The following is a 17,735-nucleotide window of genomic DNA, read 5'->3' as shown; positions in this document are numbered from 1 at the left end:
GACCTGTGAGTTAAGAATTAACATGTTAGACTAAGTGACCCGAGCTGCAGCCAATGTCTGAGTAGTCAACGAACCCAAAACGCAACACGAGGTTGAAGACAAAGGAACCCTCTTCTATCCATGCTACGGATGAGTAGTCAACGAACCCAAAACGCAACACGAGGTTGAAGACAAAGGAACCCTCTTCTATCCATGCTACGGATGAGTAGTCAACCAACCCAAAACGCAACACGAGGTTGAAGACAAAGGAACCCTCTTCTATCCATGCTACGGATGAGTAGTCAACCAACCCAAAACGCAACACGAGGTTGAAGACAAAGGAACCCTCTTCTATCCATGCTACGGATGAGTAGTCAACCAACCCAAAAACGCAACACGAGGTTGAAGACAAAGGAACCCTCTTCTATCCATGCTACGGATGAGTAGTCAACGAACCCAAAACGCAACACGAGGTTGAAGACAAAGGAACCCTCTTCTATCCATGCTACGGATGAGTAGTCAACCAACCCAAAACGCAACACGAGGTTGAAGACAAAGGAACCCTCTTCTATCCATGCTACGGATGAGTAGTCGACGAACCCAAAACGCAACACGAGGTTGAAGACAAAGGAACCCTCTTCTATCCATGCTACGGATGAGTAGCCAACCAACCCAAAACGCAACACGAGGTTGAAGACAAAGGAACCCTCTTCTATCCATGCTACGGATGAGAAGCTGCGTCTAAGAATTTAGAACCGGCCTCCACTCTCCATCGAATCCTGTATCTACACTGCTTTCATTCCTACGCTGTGAGCCCTGAGCTACATGGCTGGCTGTCCTCGGAAGACCCCTTTCAGAACAAGGGCGAGGAAACAGACCACTATTACAAAGGACACTGACATCGTGAGGACAACCAGAGAGTTGCAGCAGAGAAGTGCGCCATCCGAGAAGCCGAAACGGCCCACCGGAGACTCCCATCGGTGACCTTCAACACGTAATTCCGTATTTATACTCTGATCCATAAGAGCGGCAGTTTGGGGGCAAGGTTAGGGTTAAAATAAGCATAGCTGACTAATGCACCCAAATGTATATTTCTCTCATCTACTTTCACTTTTTCTCTCTCTTTTAAATACCCATTTTGGGCGACACGTGTCATAGTGTGTTGGCCCATTGTACTAAGTTTTAATAAACAGCCTCGAATGTGTTTTTATGCGACATTCAGAATGAGACTGTAGAGGAAATTGATTAATTAGCGACTGTGGTAAAAATCAATATTCTGATATACTTTGAGTTAATTTGGTAAAGAGAAACTCAATAAAAAAAACATTTTCCCAAGGTGCCCCAGGTTAATGAGTTAATAACTGCTTGATTCAGTTAATCATTGTTTTCCCATGGTGCCCCAGGTTAATGAGTTAATAACTGCTTGATTCAGTTAATCATTGTTTTCCCATGGTGCCCCAGGTTAATGAGTTAATAACTGCTTGATTCAGTTAATCATTGTTTTCCCATGGTGCCCCAGGTTAATGAGTTAATAACTGCTTGATTCAGTTAATCATTGTTTTCCCATGGTGCCCCAGGTTAATGAGTGAATAATTTCCTGATTCATTTAATCATGCAACTATAAACCGTTCATCATTCGATGAGCAGCATTCGCCACATTAACCGATACGTCTTGACAATAGTATACATAGTATAGATAATACATTATAAATATGATAGATATTGATAGTGTAGATATGATAGATGAAATTGTAGTGTAGATATTATAGAATATATATAATATAGATAATGTATTATAACTATCTGTACTATACTATGATAGATATTATAGTATAGATAATATAGATTTAATATAGATAATATATTATAAATATGATAGATAGTATAGTATAGATATTATAGTATAGATAGATTTAATATAGATAATATATTAAAAATATGATAGATATTATAGTATAAATAATATAGATTTAATATAGATAATATATTATAAATATGATAGATAGTATAGTATAGATATTATAGTATAGATATTATAGATTTAATATAGATAATATATTAAAAATATGATAGATATTATAGTATAGATAGTATAGATTTAATATAGATAATATATTAAAAATATGATGGATATTATAGTATAGATAATATAGATTTAATATAGATAATATATTATAAATATGATAGATATTATAGTATAGTATAGATAATATAGATAATATATTATAAATATGATAGATATTATAGTATAGATATTATAGTATAGATAATATAGATTTAATATAGATAATATATTCTAAATATGATAGATATTATAGTATAGATAATATAGATTTAATATAGATAATATATTCTAAATATGATAGATATTATAGTATAGATATTATAGTATAGATAATATAGATTTAATATAGATAATATATTCTAAATATGATAGATATTATAGTATAGACAATATATTATTAATATGATAGATATTATAGTATAGATAATATAGATTTAATATAGATAATATATTCTAAATATGATAGATATTATAGTATAGACAATATATTCTTAATATGATAGATATTATAGTATAGATAATATAGATTTAATATAGATAATATATTCTAAATATGATAGATATTATAGTATAGATAATATATTATAAATATGATATATATTATAGTATAGATAATATATTATTAATATGATAGATATTATAAATATGATAGATATTATAGTACAGATAACATAGATTTAATATAGATAATGTATTATTAATATGATAGATATTTTAGTTTTAATATAGATAATATATTATAAATATGATAGATATTATAGTACAGATAATATATTATAAATATGATAGATATTATTGTATAGATATTATAGTACAGTTAATATAGATTTAATATAGATAATATATTATTAATATGATAGATATTATAGTACAGATATTATAGCAGAGATAGTGTAGAATAAAGTTGATGGATATAAAAGTATGTATAGTACAGATAATATATTATAAATATGACAGATATTAGAGTATAGATATTATATGGATATTATAGTATTAATAGTATAGTTAGATACAATATTCTGAATATGATACGATATTATAGTATATATATTTTAATATAGATAGATAGTTTAGAATAATTATCATAGATATTATAGCATCTTACCTTAGCCATTCTCATGTGTTCTACCCTCTCCATTTCTCGGTGAATGTTTTCTCTGTCTCGATCTAGTTTCCCCTGAGCGTCTCTCAGTCGCTCTAGATCTATCAGATAGTCCTTCTTCTTCCTTTGTAGCTCCACCCTCTCCGTAACGAGCTCCCTGCTCCTCCTCCCCGTCTCCTCTTCCTGTACCAGGAGCTGCACCTCCCTGTCTGTCAGCTGCTGCTCCCGCACCTCCCACTCCCTCTCCCTCCTCCTCTTCTCCTGGTCGTGTGTGGCCTGCTGGCGCTGCAGCGCGGCCGTCTCCTGCCTGTGTTTCTCCAGGCTGCGCTGTTTCTCCTGCTCGATCAGGGAGTTGTGGCGGGAGGAGGGACGGGAGGAGAAGAAGGAGGTGAGGCGTTCGGGGCGGTTGGTGAGAGCCTGGCGCTGATCCTCAATGAAGCTGTCCTGCTGGATTACCACTGCCTGCAGGGACAAAGAGACACATATACCACTGTCTGTGGGGACACAGAGACACATATACCACTGTCTGTGGGGACACAGAGACACATATACCACTGTCTGTGGGGACACAGAGACACATATACCACTGTCTGTGGGGACACAGAGACACATATACCACTATCTGTGGGGACACAGAGACACATATACCACTGTCTGTGGGGACACAGAGACACATATACCACTGCCCGCAGGGACAAAGAGACACATATACCACTGTCTGTGGGGACACAGAGACACATATACCACTGTCTGTGGGGACACAGAGACACATATACCACTGTCTGTGGGGACACAGAGACACATATACCACTGTCTGTGGGGACACAGAGACACATATACCACTATCTGTGGGGACACAGAGACACATATACCACTGTCTGTGGGGACACAGTGACCGATACACTGCACAAAAACACAGTCAGAGTGAAGTGGAGGAGTCATTCAGCTTCTTCTGGTTAAGTACAATACAGCTGGTCCCAAGTCATCAGGAGAGAGGACAGGTGAGGACACTGACCTGCAGGGTGCTGAGCAGGTCATGGATGTGGCTCACACTGTGGAGGACCTGCTAGAAGACAACAGAGATAGATCACACTATGAAGGACCTGCTAGAAGACAACAGAGATGAATCACACTATAAAGGGTTGGAGGACCTGCTTTTGTTCTGGGTCTGGGGTGTATATTTATGTTCTGGGTCTGGGGTGTATATTTATATTCTGGGTCTGGGGTGTATATATATGTTCTGGGTCTGGGGTGTATATTTATGTTCTGGGGTCTGGGGTGTATATATATATTCTGGGTCTGGGGTGTATATTTATGTTCTGGGTCTGGGGTGTATATTTATGTTCTGGGTCTGGGGTGTATATATATGTTCTGGGTCTGGGGTGTATATATCTATGTTCTGGGTCTGGGGTGTATATTTATGTTCTGGGTCTGGGGTGTATATTTATGTTCTGGGTCTGGGGTGTATATATATGTTCTGGGTCTGGGGTGTATATATCTATGTTCTGGGTCTGGGGTGTATATTTATGTTCTGGGTCTGGGGTGTATATATATGTTCTGGGTCTGGGGTGTATATATATGTTCTGGGTCTGGGGTGTATATATATGTTCTGGGTCTGGGGTGTATATATATATTCTGGGTCTGGGGTGTATATATATATTCTGGGTCTGGGGTGTATATTTATGTTCTGGGTCTGGGGTGTATATATCTATGTTCTGGGTCTGGGGTGTATATTTATGTTCTGGGTCTGGGGTGTATATATATGTTCTGGGTCTGGGGTGTATATATATGTTCTGGGTCTGGGGTGTATATATATGTTCTGGGTCTGGGGTGTATATTTATGTTCTGGGTCTGGGGTGTATATTTATGTTCTGGGTCTGGGGTGTATATTTATGTTCTGGGTCTGGGGTGTATATAGGTCCTTCTGTAGCTCAGTTGGTAGAGCATGGCGCTTGTAACACCAGGGTAATGGGTTCGATCCCCGGGACCACCCATACGTAGAATGTATGCACACATGACTGTAAGTCGCTTTGGATAAAAGCGTCTGCTAAATGGCATATATTATTATATTATATTATATTATATGTTCTGGGTCTGGGGTGTATATTTATGTTCTGGGTCTGGGGTGTATATATATGTTCTGGGTCTGGGGTTTATGTTTATATTCTGGGTCTGGGGTGTATATTTATATTCTGGGTCTGGGGTGTATATATATGTTCTGGGTCTGGGGTGGATATATATGTTCTGGGTCTGGGGTTTATGTTTATGTGGTAGCCTGGTCAGATATCTTTCTTACCTCAGTGTTCCTCTTCAGTAACAGCATCATGGTCGCATTCTCCCCCTGACAACACAAAACTCCAGCATTACTGAACACAGGATAGGAGTGTGTGTGGTGTGGTGTGTGTGGTGTGGTGTGGTGTGTGTGTGTGTGTGTGTGTGTGTGTGTGTGTGTGTGTGTGTGTGTGTGTGTGTGTGTGTGTGTGTGTGTGTGTGTGTGTGTGTGTGTGTGTGTGTGTGTGTGTGTTGGAGCTATCCCCGTGTGCTGGGAAGACACCACTACCTGGAACCCAAAATGGTTATGCTTTGGGGACAGCTGAAGAACTCTTTTGGAAATATTTAGCTGGTATACTGTCAGATATAGCTTGGTGTATTGAGTACCACCAGCTGGTATACTGTCAGATATAGCTTGGTGTATTGAGTACCACCAGCTGGTATACTGTCAGATATAGCTTGGTGTATTGAGTACCACCAGCTGGTATACTGTCAGATATAGCTTGGTGTATTGAGTACCACCAGCTGGTATACTGTCAGATATAGCTTGGTGTATTGAGGACCACCAGCTGGTATACTGTCAGATATAGCTTGGTGTATTGAGGACCACCAGCTGGTTTACTGTCAGATATAGCTTGGTGTATTGAGGACCACCAGCTGGTATACTGTCAGATATAGCTTGGTGTATTGAGGACCACCAGCTGGTATACTGTCAGATATAGCTTGGTGGATTGTGGGTAACCTTCTTCAGTACACCGTCTGACTCTGTCCTGCGAAGGTCTGCTCTGTCCTCTCCCTCTTCTTTGTCCCCATCTATACAACACAAGACACAAGACACAAGACACTCATCAGATATGTAGAAGACATGTTGCCCGGCATTAACAGAGAATGAGGTCACACAAAGGCATGAGGTCACACCAATGCTTGAGAATGAGGTCACACCAAGCCTTGAGAATGAGATCACACCAAGGCTTGAGAATGAGATCACACCAAGGCTTGAGAATGAGATCACACCAAGGCTTGAGAATGAGATCACACCAAGGCTTGAGAATGAGGTCACACCAAGGCTTGAGAATGAGATCACACCAAGGCTTGAGAATGAGATCAAACTGATCAGATGGATGCTCTAAGTTAAAGGGATCCATCTTTGATCTTAAACTCCATTATTGACATGATAAACAAGGAAAACAGAGGCCCATCTGAGGCTCTCAAGGCTTCTCAACCCTTGATAATGAATACGTATTACTGACAGGGATGTGTCTTACTCTTAGAGATGTGTATCTGCTGAGAGTCAAAGCCTCCGAAGGTCTCGGCCCTGCGAAGGAGACATACAGGGCCCGGGCCCACCACTCCTCCTCCTCCTTCTGTCTCTGGGACCCATACCACCTGCTGCCCCCCCATCGCTCCTCCCAGAGTACCGTTCACCAGCGCCTGCAACGTCTCCACTGTCACAGAGAGAGAGAGAGAAAGAGAGAGAGAAAGAGAGAGAGAGAGAGAGAGAGAGAGAGAGAGAGAGAGAGAGAGAGAGAGAGAGAGAGAAGAGAGAGAGAGAGAGAGAGAGAGAGAACGAGAGAACGAGAGAACGAGAGAGAGAGAGAGAGAGAGAGAGAGAGAGAGAGAGAGAGAGAGAGAGAGAGAGAGAGAGAGAGAGAAAGTACAGAAGAGAGAGAGAGAGAGAGAGAGAGAGAGAGAGAGAGAGAGAGAGAGAGAGAGAGAGAGAGAGAGAGAGAGAGAAGAGAGAGAGAGAAAGAGACAGAGACAGAGAGAGAGAGACAGAGAAAGAGAGAGAAAGAGAGAGAAGAGAAGAAGAGAGAGAGAGAGAACAGAGAGAGAGAAGAGATTCTAGAGAGAGAGAGAGAGAGAAGCAAGAGAGAGAGAGAGAGTCCTCAGATCAGAGAGAGAGAGAGATCAGGAAGAGAGAGAAAGAGACAGAGAAAGAGAGAGAGACAGAGAAAGAGAGAGAGACAGAGAAGAGAGAAAGAGAGAGAGAGAAAGGATTTCACTAATGATAATAACTGTTACTGACTGTACCGTAGATATTAACAGTGTTTCTAATCTTTGCATCAATATATTCTAATCTAAATCAAACACTCTTTGCAATCAACCTTCCCAGTACGTCCTCACATCAGAGGAGAACATCTGATAGATCAGGAAGACAGTGAAAGATACTGCGACATTGGAAGCCACTGTTAGGTCTAATGCACCATGTCTACAGTCTGGTCTCCACCCCTGGTTCCCATTAGATGGGCTACTGTTACCACACCATGTCTACAGTCTGGTCTCCACCCCTGGTTCCCATTAGATGGGCTACTGTTACCACACCATGTCTCCTCCACCCCTGGTTCCCATTAGATGGGCTACTGTTACCACACCATGTCTCCTCCACCCCTGGCTCCCATTAGATGGGCTACTGTTACCACACCATGTCTCCTCCACCCCTGGTTCCCATTAGATGGGCTACTGTTACCACACCATGTCTCCTCCACCCCTGGCTCCCATTAGATGGGCTACTGTTACCACACCATGTCTACAGTCTGGTCTCCACCCCTGGTTCCTATTAGATGGGCTACTGTTACCACACCATGTCTCCTCCACCCCTGGTTCCCATTAGATGGGCTACTGTTACCACACCATGTCTCCTCCACCCCTGGTTCCCATTAGATGGGCTACTGTTACCACACCATGTCTCCTCCACCCCTGGTTCCCATTAGATGGGCTACTGTTACCACACCATGTCTCCTCCACCCCTGGTTCCTATTAGATGGGCTACTGTTACCACACCATGTCTCCTCCACCCCTGGTTCCCATTAGATGGGCTACTGTTACCACACCATGTCTCCTCCACCCCTGGTTCCCATTAGATGGGCTACTGTTACCACACCATGTCTCCTCCACCCCTGGTTCCCATTAGATGGGCTACTGTTACCACACCATGTCTCCTCCACCCCTGGTTCCCATTAGATGGGCTACTGTTACCACACCATGTCTCCTCCACCCCTGGTTCCCATTAGATGGGCTACTGTTACCACACCATGTCTCCTCCACCCCTGGTTCCCATTAGATGGGCTACTGTTACCACACCATGTCTCCTCCACCCCTGGTTCCCATTAGATGGGCTACTGTTACCACACCATGTCTCCTCCACCCCTGGTTCCCATTAGATGGGCTACTGTTACCACACCATGTCTCCTCCACCCCTGGTTCCCATTAGATGGGCTACTGTTACCACACCATGTCTCCTCCACCCCTGGTTCCCATTAGATGGGCTACTGTTACCACACCATGTCTCCTCCACCCCTGGTTCCCATTAGATGGGCTACTGTTACCACACCATGTCTCCTCCACCCCTGGTTCCCATTAGATGGGCTACTGTTACCACACCATGTCTCCTCCACCCCTGGTTCCCATTAGATGGGCTGTTGTTACATTCATGGTGAGAGACTAGTCTGTCTACTAACCTTCCTGTAGTGCTCCCTTTATGATGGGTTCTCCTTTAGGTATGTCCTCAGAGCCCGCTCCACTCCCAGCCCTGAACAGCCCCTTGGCCCTGGTGACGTGGCTGGGGCCCTGGTCCTCTCCTGGGCCTGTTCCTGGGGGGGTTCCAGGGCTCCGGACCTCACACATCTCCCTAAACACGGCCATCTTCTCCTCCAGCATACACATGATCTGCTCATCCTTCTTCCTCAGCATCTCTGCAGGGGATATATTAGGTATTGCTAGTGTTGATGAGGGTACCCTTCATAGAATCATCTCTGCAGGGGATATATTAGGTATTGTTAGTGTTCAGGAGTGTACCCTTTACAGAATCATCTCTGGAAGGGAGATGAGGTATTGTTAGTGTTGATGAGTGTACCCTTCACATCTCTGGAAGGGAGATGAGGTATTGTCAGTGTTGAGGAGTGTACCCTTCACAGAATCATCTCTGGAAGGGAGATGAGGTATTGCTAGTGTTGATGAGTGTACCCTTCACATCTCTGGAAGGGAGATGAGGTATTGTCAGTGTTGAGGAGTGTACCCTTCACAGAATCATCTCTGGAAGGGAGATGAGGTATTGCTAGTGTTGATGAGGGTACCCTTCACAGAATCATCTCTGGAAGGGAGATGAGGTATTGCTAGTGTTGATGAGTGTACCCTTCACAGAATCATCTCTGGAAGGGAGATGAGGTATTGTTAGTGTTGATGAGTGTACGTACCCTTCACAGAATCATCCATGTCTTATAGAGTATACGTCATCTCTAACACACAGTCTCCATCTCATCCGATGGCTATAGAACTGCTGTGGCTATGATTGTAGCTAACATTGATATATACCGAAGTTAGGTATTTGAACAGAACTTAAATGAACAAATATATAAATAATAAATAAATGCCCTCTTTGGCATTTCTACCAGCACGTCCTGTGCAACTAGAGGGAGAAAAAAACTCTAGATCGCCTTTACTCCACACACAGAGACGCATACAAAGCTCTTCCTCACTCTCCATCTGACCATAACTCTATCCTCCTGCTTCCTGCTTACAAGCAAGAACACAAACAGGAAGTACCAGTGACAAGCTCAATACAGAAGTGGTCTGAAGCTACAGGACTGTTTAGCTAGCACAGACTGGAATATGTCCCTGGGATTCATCCAATAACATTGAGGAGTTTTACTACACCAGTTACTGACTTTATTAATAAGTTCATCGACGACATTGTCCCCACAAAGACCGTGCGTGCGCATACCAACCATAAGCCATGGATTACAGGCAACATCCGCACTGAGTTAAAGGCTTGAGCTACCAATTTCAAGGAGAGGGACACCAATCCGAATGCTTATAAGAAATCCAGCTACGACCTCTGACAGTCAAAATCTCAATACAAATCCTACTAGTTGTGGCAGGGCAATCAAACTGTCACGGATTACAAAGGGAAACCCAGCCGTGAGTTGCCCAGTGACGCAAGCCTACCAGACCCTTCAATGTTGTGATGATAAAATCTTGGAGAAATAAATAGCACATAGAAAAAAATATATGTTTTACCAGATATTATTGTTCATCCTGATCAGACAGGTTTTTTACATGGACGATACATTGTTGATAATATAATTACTTGAAACAATTGAACATTATGAAACATCAAAGATAACCGGACTGGTTTTCATAGCAGATTTTGAAAAGGTGTTTGTTAGTACGACTGGAATTTATATAAAAATCCCTGGATTTCTTTAATTTCGGTGAATCACTTACACATTCGGTTAAAGTTATGTATAGCAAGGTGTAAAATAGTAAATAATAGTTATTGTTTTCTTTTAAGAGGAGTACAACAGGGCTGTCCGATGTCTCCATATCTATTTATTATGGCCATTGAAATGCTGGCTATTAAAATTAGACCCAACAAGAACATCAAGGAGTTAGAAATCCAGGGGATTAAAAACTCTGTCAGAGTGACCATTGGGTTTTTGGTCACCTCCCTGACCAAGGTACTTCTCCCCAGAATGCTTAGTTTGGCCGGGCGGCCAACTCTAGGAAGAGTCTTGGTGGTTCCAAACTTCTTCCATTTAAGAATGATGGAGGCACCGTGTTCTTAGGGACCTTCAATGTTGCAGACATTTTCTGGCACCCTTCCCAAGATCTGTGCCTTGACACAATCCTGTCTCGGTGCTCTACGGACAATTCCTTCGACCTCATTGCTTGGTTTTTGCTCTGACATGCACTGTCAACTGTGGGACTTTATATCGACAGGTGTGTGCCTTTACAAATCATGTTCAGTCAATTAAATTTACCACAGGTGGACTCCAGTCAAGCTGTAGAAACATCTGAAGGATGATCAATGGAAACAGGATGTACCTGAGCTCAATTTCAAGTCTCATAGCAAAGGGACCGAATACTTACGCAAATAAGGTGTCTGTTTTTTTAAATAAATTTGTAAACATTTATAATAAATAATAATAATAATAATAAATGCCATTTAGCAGACGCTTTTATCCAAAGCGACTTACAGTCATGTGTGCATACATTCTACATATGGGTGGTCCCGGGAATCGAACCCACTACCCTGGCGTTACAAGCGCCATGCTCCAACTGAGCTACAGAAGGACCAAAGCCAACTGAGCTACAGAAGGACCAAAGCAAAAACTTGTTTTTGCTTTGTCATTACAGGGTATTGCGACGTCATTGTGATGTCATTACAGGGTATTGTGATGTCATTACAGGGTATTGTGATGTCATTACAGGGTATTGTGATGTCATTACAGGGTATTGTGACGTCATTACACGGTATTGTGATGTCATTACAGGGTGTTGTGATGTCATTACAGGGTATTGTGTGTAGATTGATCAGGGAAAAAAACATTAATCAATTTTAGAATAAGTAACACAATTAGGAGAAAATGAAGGGGTACGAATGCTCTGTATAAATTACAGTTAAACCCCAAATGTAATGTTATCCTGTACATTTGGACAGCTGTGCCATACAGGTTGCAAAATAAATGGGAAGAGATTTCCCGATGTACCGATTCCATGGCACATGGTGTACGAACTGACAAAAAAAAAACACTTTGAGTTTTTGCCACCAACAGAATGCAACATATAATGGCACGCCCTGATCTGTTTCACCTGTCCCTGTAATTGTCTCCACCCCCTCCAGGTGTCGCTTATTTTCCCCAGTGTATTTATCCCTGTGTTTCCTGTCTCTCTGTGCCAGTTCGTCTTGTATGTTTCTCCAAGTCAACCAGCGTTTTTCCCGTTCTCCTGATTTTTGCGTTCTCCTGTTTCTAGTCCTCCCGGTTTTGACTCTTGCCTGTTTCTGGACTCTGTACCCGCCTGCCTGACCATTCTGCCTGCCTTGACCACGAGCCTGTCTGCCACTCTGTACCCTCCTGCCTGACCATTCTGCCTGCCTTGACCACGAGCCTGTCTGCCACTCTGTACCCGCCTGCCTGACCATTCTGCCTGCCTTGACCACGAGCCTGTCTGCCACTCTGTACCCTCCTGCCTGACCATTCTGCCTGCCTTGACCACGAGCCTGTCTGCCACTCTGTACCCGCCTGCCTGACCATTCTGCCTGCCTTGGAGCCTTTGCCACCTCCTGCGTGACCATTCTGCCTGCCTTGACCACGAGCCTGTCTGCTACTCTGTACCCTCCTACCTGACCATTCTGCCTGCCTTGACCACAAGCCTGTCTGCTACTCTGTACCTCCTGGACTCTGATCTGGTTTTGACCTTATGCCTGTCCACGACCTTTCTCTTACCTTCCCCTTTGGATTAATAAACATTGTAAGACTCTCACCTTGTGCCTTGATGTATAAGGGTCATTCAACAATCTTAGCTTTGTAGATTTTGTTGCTAAGAGACAGAAACACTAGATAATTCATTATGGTAGCTTGTTTCTGGTCACAGGTTCAGTAATGATAAAAAAAATAATCACAATATTCACTTAATAAAACAAATCTTACAAATAACAGTGTTTGGAAAGCCATACACAATCAATCAATATCATAGTAAGGTTGTAATCTTCAGCTCTGTGGATAATATGCAATTAGAAAGGGTTAAAAAAAGGATGTAAAACATTTGAAAAATATATGGCACATTGAAACCAAACAAGGGTGGTCTGTGGTGATAGGTGGGATGGGCTGAGAGGGTCTGTGGTGATAGGTGGGATGGGCTGAGAGGGTCTGTGGTGATAGGTGGGATGGGCTGAGAGTTGCTGAGGGGGTCTGTGGTGATAGGTGGGATGGGCTGAGGGGGTCTGTGGTGATAGGTGGGATGGGCTGAGAGGGTCTGTGGTGATAGGTGGGATGGGCTGAGAGGGTCTGTGGTGATAGGTGGGATGGGCTGAGAGTTGCTGAGGGGGTCTGTGGTGATAGGTGGGATGGGCTGAGAGTTGCTGAGGGGGTCTGTGGTGATAGGTGGGATGGGCTGAGAGTTGCTGAGGGGGTCTGTGGTGATAGGTGGGATGGGCTGAGAGTTGCTGAGGGGGTCTGTGGTGATAGGTGGGATGGGCTGAGAGTTGCTGAGGGGTCTGTGGTGATAGGTGGGATGGGCTGAGAGGGAGAGGTGGGATGGGCTGAGAGGGTCTGTGGTGATAGGTGGGATGGGCTGAGAGTTGCTGAGAGGGTCTGTGGTGATAGGTGGGATGGGCTGAGAGTTGCTGAGGGGGTCTACGGTGATAGGTGGGATGGGCTGAGAGGGTCTATGGTGATAGGTGGGATGGGCTGAGAGTTGCTGAGGGGGTCTATGGTGATAGGTGGGATGGGCTGAGAGTTGCTGAGGGGTCTGTGGTGATAGGTGGGATGGGCTGAGAGTTGCTGAGGGGGTCTGTGGTGATAGGTGGGATGGGCTGAGAGGGTCTATGGTGATAGGTGGGATGGGCTGAGGGGGTCTATGGTGATAGGTGGGATGGGCTGAGAGGGTCTATGGTGATAGGTGGGATGGGCTGAGAGGGTCTGTGGTTATAGTTGGGATGGGCTGAGAGTTGCTGAGGGGGTCTATGGTGATAGGAGGGATGGCTGAGAGTTGCTGAGAGGGTCTGTGGTTATAGTTGGGATGGGCTGAGTGTGGCTGAGAGGGTCTATGGTGATAGGAGGGATGGGCTGAGAGTTGCTGAGAGGGTCTATGGTGATAGTTGGGATGGCTGAGAGTGGCTGAAGGGGGTCTATGGTCAAGGGAGTCTCCTCACCTCTCATCTCCTTAGCTTTGGTCTCCAGCAGTCTCTTGTCCTCCTCTGTTTCACTGGGGTTCTCCTCATCCTCATCTTTCTCTCTGTAAAGCAACATCATTAGTACAAACCACTCCCATTTCCAGTCATTCACATGTCCTCTTAGCATCCTATAGAATCCCGTTGACAGTGCTAGTCTTCTCCTTACTGCTGAGAAAGCCTAGGATAGAGTAGCCTACAGTGGCAGCCTGCCCATGAGGTGATGAAGCCAGACAGAGAACATTCAATACTCCAATAGAGCATTACAACATATTGTACATCCCTCCATCCCTAGGTACAGAACGGTAGCACATTCTCTCTCTCTCTCTCTCTCCATGGTTCAGAGTTCAGACTCACATGGACTGCATGGCCTCCTGTATGATTTGCATCCAGGTGTTGCGTTCCTCCTTGGTTGCAGTGTGTACCTCCACCATCTCTGGTTTCTCCGTCCCTGCTGTTATCAGGAAGAGACCCTTCTCCTCGTTAGCCACCTCTCTAACGATCAGCTTCTGGAGGGAGAGGACCGTGGAGCGCTGGTCCTACGGGGCGATGGAAGAGAGGGAGGGATGATTAAAGGATGGATTAAAGGCAGGAAGAGGGAGAGTGAGGCAGAGAGAGAAGAAGAGAGGGGAGAGAGAAGAGGAGAGGGAGAGAGAAGAAAGGGAGAAAGAGAAAGAGAGAGAGAGAGAGAGAGGGGAGAGAGGTGACATGGAGAGAGAGGGGGGATAGAGAGGAGAGAGAGAGTGATAGATAAGAGAGAGGGATAGAGGGGAGAGAGATGAGAGAGAGTGATAGATGGGAGAGAGAGAATAAGAGAGAGAGGGATAGAGGGGAGAGAGAATGAGAGAGAGGGATAGAGGGGAGAGAGAGAATAAGAGGAGAGGAGAGAGAGGAGAGAGAGATGGATAGAGGAGAGAGAGAATAAGGAGAGAGGGATAGATGGGGAGAGAGATGAGAGAGAGTGATAGATGGGAGAGAGAGAATAAGAGAGAGAGGGATAGAGGGGAGAGAGATGAGAGAGAGTGAGAGAGGGGAGAGAGAGAATAAGAGAGAGAGGGATAGAGGGGAGAGAGAGAATAAGAGAGAGAGGGATAGAGGGGAGAGAGAAGAAGAGAGAGAGAGAGAGAATATACAAGAAAGATGAAGGGAGGGAAATGGGTGGGACAGAAAGAGGTAGAATGAGAGAGGGAGTTGGAAAGGGAGCGAGAGAGAGAGAGATTAAGAGAGAGAGGGATAGAGGGGAGAGAGAGATTAAGAGAGAGATGGATAGAGGGGAGAGAGAGAGATTAAGAGAGAGAGGGATAGAGGGGAGAGAGAGAGATTAAGAGAGAGAGGGATAGAGGGGAGAGAGAGATTAAGCCTTATATGAAAGTCTACATAATATCATCCACCTTGCCATGCAGCTCAGTGTCCATGTCTGAATCACCTCTCTGGTTATTCTCTGGGCATCAATATTGCTTAGTCATTGAGCTATTGAGTTATATGCAAATCAAAGTTTATTTGTCACGTTTACAGAATACAGCTGGTGTAAACAGTACAATGAAAGGTTTAATTGCAAACTCTTCCTCAACAATGCCGAATTCAATGTACGTTCACTTGAGTTAAGCAACAAATGTTATTTACCACAGCCTCAAAGTCACACCATCTGGACTTGGTGCCGGTGTGCTGTATGATGCTACTTGGCTACCAGCCAAACCTTTCGCTTGGACTTTAAATAACCATTTAATCAAAATCTGCATTAAACACATTTACCAACGTCTCAGGTTTTTCCTCGCTAGACCTTTTTCATTTAACTTTTTCACCCCGGACACTTTATCTAGATGTGGTTCTACAGGACCTCCACCAGCCAACCAGTAGTAACATTAACATGATGCTTTATCTGGACGTGGTTCTACAGGACCTCCACCAGCCAACCAGTAGTAACATTAACATGATGCTTTATCTGGACGTGGTTCTACAGGACCTCCACCAGCCAACCAGTAGTAACATTAACATGATGCTTTATCTAGACGTGGTTCTACAGGACCTCCACCAGCCAACCAGTAGTAACATTAACATGATGCTTTATCTGGACGTGGTTCATCAGGACCTCCACCAGCCAACCAGTAGTAACATTAACATGATGCTTTATCTAGACGTGGTTCTACAGGACCTCCACCAGCCGACCAGTAGTAACATTAACATGATGCTTTATCTGGACGTAACATTAACATGATGCTTTATCTGGACGTGGTTCATCAGGACCTCCACCAGCCAACCAGTAGTAACATTAACATGATGCTTTATCTAGACGTGGTTCTACAGGACCTCCACCAGCCAACCAGTAGTAACATTAACATGGTGGTTCATCAGGACCTCCACCAGACAACCAGTAGTAACATTAACATGGTGGTTCATCAGGACCTCCACCAGCCAACCAGTAGTAACATTAACATGATGCTTTATCTGGACGTGGTTCATCAGGACCTCCACCAGCCAACCAGTAGTAACATTAACATGATGCTTTATCTGGACGTGGTTCATCAGGACCTCCACCAGCCAACCAGTAGTAACATTAACATGATGCTTTATCTGGACGTGGTTCATCAGGACCTCCACCGGCCAACCAGTAGTAACATTAACATGATGCTTTATCTGGACGTGGTTCTACAGGACCTCCACCAGCCAACCAGTAGTAACATTAACATGATGCTTTATCTGGACGTGGTTCATCAGGACCTCCACCAGCCAACCAGTAGTAACATTAACATGATGCTTTATCTGGACCTGGTTCATCAGGACCTCCACCAGCCGAAGATAAGTATGTTATCCAGATACTGACTGTTAACACTTGGTGGTCTATAGGAGCTTCCCACCAGAATGGGCTTTAGATGAGGCAGATGAACCTGTAGCCATATTACTTAAACAGTATTGATGATTGATTTCATGATTGATTTCATGATTGATTTCATTAACCAGTTAGGGCTAGGCAGAATTACTGCCCCCTTTGGAGGAATTGCGTGCCCATAGTAAACAGAAAATCTGTCCAAAATTGCTAATATATGCATATAATAATTATTATTGAATAGAAAACACTCTAAAGCTTCTGAAACCGTTCAAATTATGTCTGTATGTAAAGCAGAACTCTCAGGGCAGCCATTCTCCCAAACTCTCTCTGTCAGCAGTGAAGTTGGGCCAACTTTGACGTCATCGCCCCCACCCTTCCCAACCAGCTACGGATCTGGGAACAGTTTGTATGTCTTCAGCGAGGTGTCTCCTTTCAATAGGGCATTTCATTGTGAAAATCGCTCGCTCTCTCACCCTTTGGCGGGCTAAAACATTCGGGTCACGCGAAAATACATGCACTCTCATGCGCACGTCGCGTCTGGAGATCCCTTTGTTCCAGGAATCGTTACACGATGTGAGTTTTGCTGTTCGAGTTGAGAATTGTTTTGCACGTTTAGAAACATCCTAAAGCTTGATTCTGCACTTAGTTTGACCAGTTTAGTCGACATATAATATGTAATTTTGAAGTTTTGATTGGCAACTCCTGGAATTTTGGCTGCATTTCAGCCGGAATTTGTCGCGTTTGATAACCCAAAGACGCAGACTTGAAAGCCAAACGCTGTTTTTGGTAAGTATGACTCCTTGCACGACTTCTGATCGAA

The 17,735-nt window shown here is 43.9% G+C and overlaps 1 protein-coding gene across 1 annotated transcript in view; it reads right to left on the bottom strand.

Annotated features, from left to right (window-relative positions):
- Nucleotides 1–17,735, bottom strand: part of LOC124035358 (A-kinase anchor protein 13-like) — an 80,722-nt gene that overhangs the window by 16,696 nt on the left and 46,291 nt on the right. Inside the window, exons 14-21 of the mRNA XM_046348820.1 lie at nt 14,446–14,627; nt 14,071–14,153; nt 8,876–9,109; nt 6,683–6,862; nt 6,160–6,230; nt 5,443–5,487; nt 4,162–4,209; nt 3,150–3,608 (exon numbers count right to left, since the gene is read on the bottom strand). Coding sequence (XP_046204776.1) covers nt 3,150–3,608; nt 4,162–4,209; nt 5,443–5,487; nt 6,160–6,230; nt 6,683–6,862; nt 8,876–9,109; nt 14,071–14,153; nt 14,446–14,627 — 1,302 coding nt within the window. The remainder of the gene's footprint in view (nt 1–3,149; nt 3,609–4,161; nt 4,210–5,442; nt 5,488–6,159; nt 6,231–6,682; nt 6,863–8,875; nt 9,110–14,070; nt 14,154–14,445; nt 14,628–17,735) is intronic.

Source organism: Oncorhynchus gorbuscha, linkage group LG05 (assembly GCF_021184085.1).
Source record: "Oncorhynchus gorbuscha isolate QuinsamMale2020 ecotype Even-year linkage group LG05, OgorEven_v1.0, whole genome shotgun sequence".
In the NCBI taxonomy this organism is placed as follows: domain Eukaryota; kingdom Metazoa; phylum Chordata; class Actinopteri; order Salmoniformes; family Salmonidae; genus Oncorhynchus; species Oncorhynchus gorbuscha.
The sequence above is the reverse complement of the archived record's forward strand: the minus strand, read 5'-3'. Positions and strand labels throughout refer to the sequence as shown.